The sequence below is a fragment of the Dendronephthya gigantea genome, unplaced genomic scaffold (genome assembly GCF_004324835.1).
Source record: "Dendronephthya gigantea isolate DGI-Jeju-01 unplaced genomic scaffold, DenGig_1.0 000006F, whole genome shotgun sequence".
Lineage (NCBI taxonomy): Eukaryota > Metazoa > Cnidaria > Anthozoa > Malacalcyonacea > Nephtheidae > Dendronephthya > Dendronephthya gigantea.
Window position 1 is genome coordinate 774,387 of NW_021163016.1, and position 11,589 is coordinate 785,975.

At 35.6% G+C, this 11,589-nt stretch overlaps 2 protein-coding genes across 2 annotated transcripts; both read right to left on the reverse strand.

The window, feature by feature from the left end:
• Positions 1–6,508: 6,508 nt before the first annotated feature.
• Positions 6,509–9,684, reverse strand: LOC114516899 (follistatin-related protein 4-like). The gene is made up of 4 exons (XM_028536508.1): positions 9,231–9,684; positions 8,408–8,573; positions 7,636–7,895; positions 6,509–7,540 (listed from the first exon to the last, which is right to left on the reverse strand). The coding sequence occupies exons 1-4, from the start codon at positions 9,268–9,270 to the stop codon at positions 6,702–6,704; spliced, it is 1,305 nt and encodes a 434-aa protein (XP_028392309.1). The 5' UTR covers positions 9,271–9,684; the 3' UTR covers positions 6,509–6,701.
• A 1,102-nt stretch (positions 9,685–10,786) lies between these two features.
• Positions 10,787–11,437, reverse strand: LOC114516567 (ABC transporter C family member 14-like). The gene is given in 1 exon segment (XM_028536094.1): positions 10,787–11,437. A coding segment is annotated over 1 exon segment (651 nt).
• Positions 11,438–11,589: the final 152 nt, after the last annotated feature.

Sequence of the window (11,589 nt, forward strand, 5' to 3'; positions counted from 1 at the left end):
ATCTTCAGCTTCACATTTCTGCTAGGACGTATAACTGAAGTTCTTACTCCATATATATATATATATATATATATATATATATATATATATATATATATATATATATATATATATATATAAAGGTTGTCCTGAGCAAGTATTTTTATATATCGATCACGTTAAATTATTATGCATCAACACGCGTGGGATTGTACAAGCGTGTTAATTGCGAGTTCGAGTATAGCAAGATGAGCGATTAGAAAATGCCATGCAAGACCATATTCGGATTATTTAAGGTAGAGAATGGTTTATCAACGACTGTTCTACGAAAGAATCATCGACGAAATTGCAGCACAGCTATTTGTTTAATCAAAAACCGTCTATCGTACTCTCAGCACCTTTTGGAACACGGGTGATGTGAAGCCTTGCCCAACAGCGAGCGTATCTTTATTCCCACACGAAGAATATATTATCATGGACTGTTTACTGCGAACGCCGCAAATATAGTTGAATGAGATAGCAAGCTATATGTAAACCTCTTCAATAGGATTCAAATCAGGACTGTCGTACACTCGTTCTACAACTTCTTGTACATGATGTGTTGGGTGGTTACCTGTTAAAAAATATGCATATATTACTAGTTTTAGCAGTTGGATCTTTGTGCATCAACAAGTTTTGTTTAAACAGATATTAATAGATCAAAACATGATCACAAAATTCAGTCATCCCTTGAGACATATGTTAGAACAGCGAATTTGCATTAATTATATTCAAATCTCAACCATATAACGAGAACGGATCGCGGGTTTTCCCCATCAAATCGATTCATAGCTGGTAAAAGCTCTTCATCAAGAAAATGGATAAAGGAGCGTGTTTCAAATCTTTCTTCAGGATTCTTTTTAACAAACATGCAGTTCGCAAGAAGTCCATCACACGATATTGCCAAAATAATGGAATAGCGCGGTGTCCACCGTGCATAGCTATAGTCGCTCACAACAGGCGGTATTCCACGAGCACTATATCCATATTGCCGAGCAATTCGTTTATCCTTAAAACGTAGAACCAAATAAATAAAAGATCTACTAGTTTGTGCAATCCAGTTACAGTAAGGTATTATTTAGTACATACAATGCCTGTTTCATCGAGGAAAACGAGCAGGTTTGGGTCAAAAAAGCTGATTTCGGCCATGAATTGTAGCCCAATATCGTTTCTTTGCTGAAGGGCAATTCTCTGTATGCAGAGCCAGTAGCATTAATGATATAGCTTGCTATCTCATTCAACAATATTTGCGGCGTTCGCAGTAAACAGTCCATGATAATATATTATTCGTGTGGGAATAAAGATACGCTCGCTGTTGGGCAAGGCTTCACATCACCCGTGTTCCAAACGGTGCTGAGAGTACGATAGACGGTTTTTGAACAAACAAATAGCTGTGTTGCAATTTCGTCGATGATTCTTTCGTAGAACAGTCGTTGATAAACCATTCTCCAATTGTATATATATAATTTCCAGTGAGCTATATATATATATATATATATATATATATATATATATATATATATATATATATACATATATATATATATATATATATATATATATATATATATATATATATATATACAGTCGTTATCAAAAAGGTTGTCCCTTTCAATATATATACAAATATATAAAAATCAATCACGTGAGCATTAAACATTTTTTATTTCGCTCAATTTTGTCTTTTTTCTTTATTATTATCAATATTGTTAACCTTACAATTATATTTATGAAATTTTTAACAAAGATTTTCACGGATTTCCCATAAAATTAACGTATGCAGTAGACAACCTTTTTGATAACGACTGTATATATATATATATATATATATAATATATATATATATATATATATAGTGCATGTCAAAAAGGTTGTCTCTTCATATAGTAAAATAGCTATATATATCAGACATGTGACTACATATGTGGAATAATATATTGAATTACGAATTCATATTTGTCTGTTTACAACAAGGAGTGTACAAAATTACAATAAGCGATAATAGTAGTCCTGGTTTAACAATTTCACAGTTCACAGGAATTATATTTAGATTGACAGCAGCATCATACGATTGGGAACACGTCTACATTAATTTTAATGTTACATGTAAACCTTGCGAAAATCTCGATCTATTTACTGAACCTCGACTGAAATTCAATATATTATATGAAAATTCATGCGTGCATTACCAAAACGAAACATCAGCTTACACTTTCCTGCATTTGAATGAACAAGTATGAATAAATATTCTCATGCGTGTATGACGACATATGAACTATTCTCTCGTGTAAGCATTTTGTTCACACACTGACTCAAACTCATCGAATATTTCTAGGCATCTGATATTTTTTGTTGGATGTATACTGCATGGGGAGGCATATTTTTAGACAAGGTTTCGAGCCCCTATATCTTTTTGTTCTCAAAAGAAAGCGTACTGAGTTATATAGTAGAGGTTGTGCGAGTAAAATGAATGTTAAATTAATAAACCCACAGCACAACTACATGTACATATATATATATATATATATATATATATATATATATATATTATATATATATATATATATATATATATAAGTATTTGTTAAGTTGCCTGTTTACTATAAATTATAGCCTATATGTTTACTCGCAGTCACATGAATTCACAGCGTATATAGCGTAATCGTAAAGTGTAACACACAATTAGCATAACAACAACTGAAAATGAATCCTTGCATGAAAGAATGGTAATATATATATATAGTTTAGTCTCGACGAAATATGTAGCTATAAGACTATATATGTTTCATTTTAGAAAATATATCTCCTGATACTGAACCACCTTAATTTTTCCATGCATGCCATGTATTCTGAAACATGCATGCATATATAGATAGGTATAATAAGTTTAATTAGTCATGGAGTCAAATCATTTAGCACATTGCATAAAAAAGCTACAGTAGATTAAAGGATTAATGCAAGAAGTATATTAATCAACATCGAGGTTTGCCTTGTCATTACAATTCATGTACGGACAGTACTCTTGCATGACAATAAACATATAAACATATAACCAACAATAAACATATCCATAACAGTTAATAAACCAGTTAATTTATTCCATATATGTGGTCACGTGTCAAATATATATACCTATTTTACTATATGAAGGGACATTAACCTTTTTGACATGCACTATATATATATATATATATATATATATATATATATATATATATATATATATATATCAAATATGTATTTAGAATCATATATGAGTAGAGTGCTCGATATACCAAAGTATAGAGCTAGTATAAAGATAAAATAAAATAAACTTGGTTTACTTCATAAGATTTTATTCACTACAAACTTGTTTCGTATGACAAGCAAGCAAGCGTTGCTTGTCATACGAAACAAGTTTGTAGTGAATAAAATCTTATGAAGTAAACCAAGTTTATTTTATTTTATCTTTATATATATATATATATATATAATATATATATATATATATATATATATATATATATATATATATATATATATATATATATATAGCTCACTGGAAATTTTACCGTGTTTTAATCTAATATTTAAATCTGTTCAACCCTTGGTGTGGGTTGGATTTGTTATTGGCATTGTTATTGGCTTTAGTTGATTTGCTGTCAGTGTACTCTAAAAATACTGGAACGATGACTTGGCCGCCATCTTTGAAGCCAAATTGAAGGTCGCCTTGTTCAAATTACACCACCAAAAAAGCTCATCTCCAGCTCATCTGAGCAATGACACTCAGATTTTACTAAAAAACAAGTTTCTTGAACGTGGAACGGTTTAAAACTAGTTTTTTGCAAATTTCTCCCGGGTATGCCTATGCCTAACTTTAGTTTGGGAGTGAGACTAATTCCTAATTTTACGAGTAGCCCATTACACATTCATAATGATATTTCACTATGATAGTATTTCCATTACTCTACGGCTGATATAAGTGTCTTCTTATATTGTACCTGTAATTTCACCGCCCTTTGTACAGTAGACTCATGTCAACAGTTAATATACGTGATGTTTTCCCCACGTTCATCTTTGCTTGAAGCTTAAAACCTGCAATGGATGTTTGGTATAGTATATTCAGTTTATTTATTTCGACAGAAGCCATCCTTCTCAGTGAACGGACTGTTGCTGAGCCAAAATGAAAATTCTTCCAATCAGTGTGAAGCAATTTTTCATTGTAATTTTCATTATAATAGAATTATAGCAAAATTTCCTCTCGATTGCAAATTACATGTATTACGTGTTTTTCCGTACATATTTTTGGATAACATATGAATGTAATACTGCGAACTTAAACTTTGTATTATTTGACAGAAAACATATAATCCAAGCTATTTCTCTATCCACTGACACTAACAATTTCACTCTCCTTTTTCAGACTTCAAGCATGAAGCGTCCCAATCAGCATGCACTTTTTCAAATACAAATGGACGATTCGACCCCTCGAAAAAGGCTAGGGAAAAAGGCAAAAACAACTTTTGCGCAGGAACACCAGAAAACTGCACACACGGTAGATGAAGCTGAACAAGAAAAGCCAGAAAATAAGGAAAAAACATTTTCCGCTTTTGCTCAGGCTGCAGAAGGTATAAATGGAAAAGCAGATTTACCGCAGCCTAATAACCTTGAAAAGGAGGTCGAAGAAATAGCCGCGGATATAAATAAATTGGGCAACGAGATCGAGTATCTTCGGGAAGAAATAGCAAAGATAGAGAAAGAAACTTGCCCGAATGCGATTCGAAATCAACTAAATGAACATTTAAAAATGGTAATAGCAGAGAATGATAAGCTACGACAAGATATCCACATATTGTTAGAAAGGATGGAAATAGTGGAGAACGATAATAAAGAATTAAGGGAGATGATTGAGTCAGTCAATAAAAAAAATCAAGATCTGGATGATGAGATGAAAAGTATTCGTGAATTGTTGGAGGCCAAGAAGAGGCTACAACTTGGGCAGATCGCTTGGGAACTCGAGAAGAAGATTTGGGATTACGTCTTGCCAAATCAAAAAAAGGGAAGCGCTGCTTATCTGAAATCAATGAAACATCTTCTAGAAAGTGAAGATCTAAGCCTCGAAGAGAAAGAAGAAGGGAAAAGAAAGTGGGAAGAATTGAAACGAAAACTAAAGTGGAATGAAAAAAGGCATAAACATGCCTTGTGGTTGCTCAAACAAATCAGATTCGATGATGCACATCCGGTAGTTACTGTTGAGATGGCAAGGAAACTGATAAAAGAGGGTAGCTACGTTGCTGAAATAGAGAAAAAGTCTTGTGAAGAAATCATCGACATGATCCTTACTTTGGAAAACATTGAGTAACTTTTAAAACGTTTTTAAGGATGGACCTTAAATTCGAAGAAAGGATGAATTTTAAGTTTGCAAATAATATTATTACGTAATTCATAGTCTTAGAACAGTGCTTTTAATGGTAGTTTACAATGTTTATGTACAATTTAACGGGGTCTTCTCTAATATTCTAAAAACGTTCATTAATAAGCTAATATAGTTCGACGTATGTAAAAGTATTTAAATTTTGTCCCTTAGTTCATAATTTGCTCGACCAAGTCGATAAGGAATAACATATATATATATATACTCTTAATCAGTGCTGTAGTATTTAGAGTTAGTCAAAATTGTTACAACTCGTATTTGATATATATTAACATTTAAAAACAGTAGATTAGAGTCACAAGAAGAAGTTGCTGGTCAACTGCAGATATTCGCAGTATATTAAATACGGATGAAAGCATCTGTATACACATGTTTTTGATAAATTTTGCATAATTAAAATAATTTATTCCCAGAGCGGGTATACTTTATAACCTTTACAGTATGTCTAGTGTATCGTCAGTGACAATGTGCTACATTTTTTTCAGCCCATGGAAACTGATACTTTTCGCAAGATATTCAGTTTTCGGATGTGAAGGAAAAATATTAGAATATGCCCCACGTATATTTAAATAATTTGTCTATTCGAAGTGCACTCGAAGTGTTTTTGCAACTTGAGATCAAAATTCAAGGTCAGCTTCGCTTCCTCAACAGATTTACTGCAAGACGTTATATATAGGAATTAATTCAAAAACTTAACGTGTCATTGGAGTTGTCGCTCCAGTTGTTTTAGAGTTCTTTGCTATATTCCAAGCATAAAAAGTAGATTACATCATCAAGTTATTCATTGCAGACTTCTGCGAATATACTGGAGGGACTGTCTGATTGCCATGTCCTGACGCAACTTTTTGTGCCTTCAGAACTCGGGCGAAACAAAGATAAAATTAATTTAGCTTTGCTGCAAACCTGCTTGTAGAATTCAACCGAACATTCTGTTGTTGGCAAATGTGAACAGCCCCATCAACAGGAGTTAAACATGCCAAAGGCTTAGAAAATACCAGCGAAATAAAAAGCAACATGAACTAAGTAAGGTTTTTATAACCAGCAACATAAATTTATTCAATTTTTGAACACCCCGGTATCTTTTACCGCTTTAGAACTAATGGTATTAAGCTGGCTGTAATGCGTCTCAAATGTTATTAGTCCGTTTGTCTCAGTCTGTATAATTATATTGCTTTGAAATACATGTTTTATTAAGAAAAATACCCAAGGATGTCTTTTATTAGTAATATTATGTGTATTTTAAATTCTATAAACGTTTGTCGAAGTTATTTCACAACTGTATAAAAACATGCAAAAAGACAAGAAAAGTGAAACAGCTAGGGCGACCTATACCAGAATTTCCATTGGTAGTGGTCATGGTGGGCTCCGAAGTCGCGCTGGCGCTGGGCCTAGAAACCCAGACTGCCCAATGTCCTCCGTTTACCCCTTTAATCTTCCCATGAATCTTTTGGGTCTCAGCATTAATAATAACCACTGTGTTGTCAGCGTCTACGACGTAAATGATCCATTTATCGTTGATAAACAGGTTGTAAAATCTTCCGAAGAAGGAGTTGACGCCTTCGATATATTTCACAGCGGAAATGTTGCCATTTTTCGCCAAATCCAAGTCAACGACCATCATTTTGTCCGCGTGATCAAGAGAAAAAAATACGTAGTAACTAACTGATGAGTTACTTTTGGGGTAAAAAACAGGGTTGGAGACACCATTGGGGATTGCAAGTTTCGCGTGACTGGCTTTAAATCCTGTTTTATTCACGGTTAAAATATCTATTCGATTGATGGCATCAGTTATCACAACATATCGACCGTTAGGAGAAACAAACGGATAGCCGGAAATAAACCATTTTTTTGTGGCGCCACTGAGTGTGTCTAGTGCGAGTGTCGCATTTTCGTTGATTTTACAACGCATGTACACTTGTTTGTTGTAAGAGTTATACACAATGCTCTGTCCGTATGTTCCACTGCAGCCATACCTTGAGAAGTTACGAAAGCGTGTGTAATCCTTCGTTTCCAAGTTCAGTTCATGGATGCCGGAATCTTTAAGAGTTGTGACGAAGCCCGTCTTTCCTTCAAGCATGTTTTGGTCGGCAAGTATCCTGTCTCTATCATCTAATGAAAGTTTATAAGACTTAAGTAGGTGATGTCTGAAAATATAGTAAAACGTGATATTCACATACACACGTAGTATTCAAATATAGACTCACCGTTTGGGAGCTGAGCATGCGCAACACGGGTGCTAGTACGATGTTCAGTGTCGATGACGTCAAACCCACCAGAGGAAAGTGATACCCAGACTTCTTTGCGCCACGGCATACACAACATCTCGAATGGTGAAGAATCTGTCTGAATGGTTTTAATCTTCTTGTATGTTTTGATGTCGATCAAATGCACAGCACGTCCACTTCTATCCGCGACAAAAACTGTCTCATGAACAGCGCAAGCCAGACCAAACGAGCAAATGTCACTATAATGAAAGAGGGCTATGAGTTTACAAACTGTTTTAAACAAAAATCAATGTTTTAATACACATGTTTATGAGATTGTTCGCTACGGATATAGGGTCATGCTGCCGTGTTACAACGCTAGACATCAATTTGACGTACGAGTGTTTCTAGTTTGCGTGAAAAAAAGATATTCTATCGTTCGTGCCGCCGTAAAATTGAACAGGAAAGACAAAATATCCCAATTTAGTGACTTATCACATTATTACTATAGAACCGCCTCTGTTGACGTCACGCTGACGTAGATGTAATTAAGATTAGACCTCGTTTACACCATACCGGATTCACATGGTCACAGTGTGAAGTGTAAACAAGGTCTTGGATTGCTTATATATCTGCTTTATTCAATTGGACTGCTCAATAACCCCGAATCCCCTGTAATTTTTCAAAGCACATGCGAACGAGCATCTTTTCGCGTTGAAAGCTCATGAGCCAATTTTGGAAACCTTTTCTAGTAAGAACTGGACAAACCAACCTTGAACCGCTTCTCTTGGTACACAAGCCTGGTGCTGTTTTGTCTGTTATATTGGCAACAACACTTTTCGCCACTGGATCTATCACGTAAATACCATCAGTCCCCAGAACATAGAACACATTGCCTATGTCCGCTGAAGCAGTAATCGAATGACCGTGTAGAATTCCTGCAGAAAAATTAAATAGAGAATACACGGTGCGCGGAAATATGGAATTTATTTCAGTGTTGAGAATGTCGAACGAGTGAGCGTATCCCCAGATCGGTGAATCAAACATAATCGCATAATCATGCATGCACATGTGTTATCATCGCTTTTCAAAATGGCGGATTCGTCAATAAAACACTGCACATTATATAATAAAATTTAATAAACGCACATGTGTTATTATCGCTTTTAACAATGGCGTTTCGCTAATAAAAGATCTCGCCTCTTTCGATCCCGCCTGTCCATATCAACGCGCAGAAGTTTTCATTAGGAAAGGCATTCGTGGCAGGATTTCGCTAGCCGGCTTCCATTTAAACAGCCCCCTATTCATATATTGAGACTTTCTCTCCTTTTTTAATTCTTTACAGAGAAGACAAAAAGTTCAAGAAAACTACATAGTATATTTAATAGCTTGAGCTAATTATGTGACGCACATCGAAAGTGAGGAACTGACGTTGCGTGTTTTCGAGAGAAATGCCGATTCGACCTCGGACTCAACTTCCTTTTGAGTGTTTACTAAACGAAGCTAAGGTTGGGATTGAACATGAAAAAGTTGTATTGCGGTGTTTCTACATTCTTCCGCTACGAAGAAACAACATTGTTGTAAAGTTAACTTACCGTAGATAACCAGTATTTGAAGCAGAAGACGTGGCGTCATAACAATAATATATTGTATTACAGTTAATGCCTATTCAAACCCAACTATCCAGTCCAACAATTTTGATAGCGTGAAATTGTGCCAAAATTCTGCTAGATTATGCAAAAGGCTACGAATTTGGTCGTTTGATCTCAAGTCCTGGTGGTTACCGATGTGATATTCGAAGCTTTTTCGATAATATAAACAAGTAAAATACATCCATGGAATCGCAGATGTTAATGTTGCTAAGCGTATGAAAAACTAATGATTAAATTGCAACTTTAGTTATTCCTGCTGACTTCCCTTGAACGAACTAAAGCGAGGGCAACTCGATGCTTTGCCGATCGACAATTTTAGATATTTTCAGTCATTCCTTGTCCCGGTCTTGATTTGCGTGTTGTAAGCGCCTAAAGCCCACTTCTCATATGTCACAGACGAATGAAGAGCTTTGTTATTTTGAATAAATTTCTTTTTCGTCACCGACACCCGCAATGACCAATGTGATTGTCACCAGCCATCAACAATACATCGCCTACTGTCGATGACATATGAGTTTATTCTCGATTGTAACTATTAACTTCGACATGCTGTAAGGCATTGTATATTGCATGGCTATTCAATCACTATATATCGTGGAGAAAGCAAATATGTAGTATTTCAGTGTATCAATCCACCTTTCCGACGGTCAAACACTAATCAAAAACACGTGATCAAATGACAAAAATTCGGACAAACACATGGTCGGACATACTATAGTTTATATGGAGTGTCAGGATCACAATCATCACATTGCGTTTAAAGCTCTTTATATGTCTCAAAATGTAGAGGAAATACGATTTCGGCCGTTTCTTACCTTACAATAGTGTTTTCTAACGCTCACGATTCGAAAAAGGTTAGCAAAATGACATTGAACGAGCTAAAAACATACCTTCGCGAGCGCGGTGTTAGCGTCACTTAAAACCCGCGTTGGTATATAATTTGATATTGTTCAAGAGAAAACCGATAGTTGTTTGGATGCCTTTGTGCCATGATTAAGCTCCGGTTTTTGATGACGGATGGCGAGTGATTACATATAGTATATACAACGCATGCACATGTAAATTAATCATTCCTGATGATGACTAAATAAAGTCGAAACGTTGAATGAAAATGCTTACTTTATTCGGAGTTACTATTGTTGTTTATTGCAATATTTATATACCAACGCGGGTTTTAAGTGACGCTAACACCGCGCTCGCGAAGGTATGTTTTTAGCTCGTTCAATGTCATTTTGCTATACCATTTTCGAATCGTGAGCGTTAGACAACACTATTGTAAGGTAAGAAACGGCCGAAATCGTATTTCCTCTACATTTTGAGACATATAAAGAGCTTTAAAACGCAATGTGATCCTGACACTCCATATAAACTATAGTATGTCCGACCATGTGTTTGTCCGAATTTTTGTCATATGATCACGTGTTTTTGATAAGTGTTTGACCGTCGGAAAGGTGGATTGTGTGCTTTTGATAGTGCCTAACCGGATGCATGCATGATACTTAGAAATTAATCGCAATATCGGATATCGCAATATTGAATGTAATTTCATCAACAATGTACAACCTGGGCATATACGTATATTTTTGTTTAGCATTTTCGTGCAGTTGTTTTAAAAGCCCATTAGGTTTATTCATTAACACGTCAGGCCGGTCAAATTCCATAAGTTTAACCTGATCCAATACCATCACCCTGTCACATTTCAGTATCATACTCAGTCGATGTGCAATGATGATAACTGTGCAGTCTTTAAACATTTCGCTGATTATTCATTGAATTTTTTCCTCCGTGCTTTCATCCACCTTTTCTTTCGCTTCTGAAATATGTTTGCGAGTTGAAAGCGTATTGAAATGTTTAATATTCAAGCCATCAATCATAATCTCGCCCCGGGTCCCTGCAAGGCGCATAAGCGCGGCCATGACAGATGATTTTCCCGCACCAGTCCTTCCAGCTATTCCGACTTTCTCCGACGAGTTTATTTTAAACGAAACGTTCTTCAAGGAGTCCACGCCACCGATGTGACACGAAAGCGAAACGTCCTTAAACACAACTTCGCCCGCGCGTGGCCAATTTTCGGGCGGCGTATCAGGCTCATCCTGCCCGCGCTTAGGCTCGATTCTGGTGTAGGCAAGCACACGTTCCGCTGATGTCATCTGTGAGTTGACGTCACCCGTTACGAGAAATTCTTGAATAGCACGGTGATGTCGTTACAGTTTCTGGGTTCATGGTTTCGTTGGAACTTTTTTACATAGAGATCGAACGTTCAAGGGAAGCAATTGTCGTTTATGAAACTGCTTTAACAGCC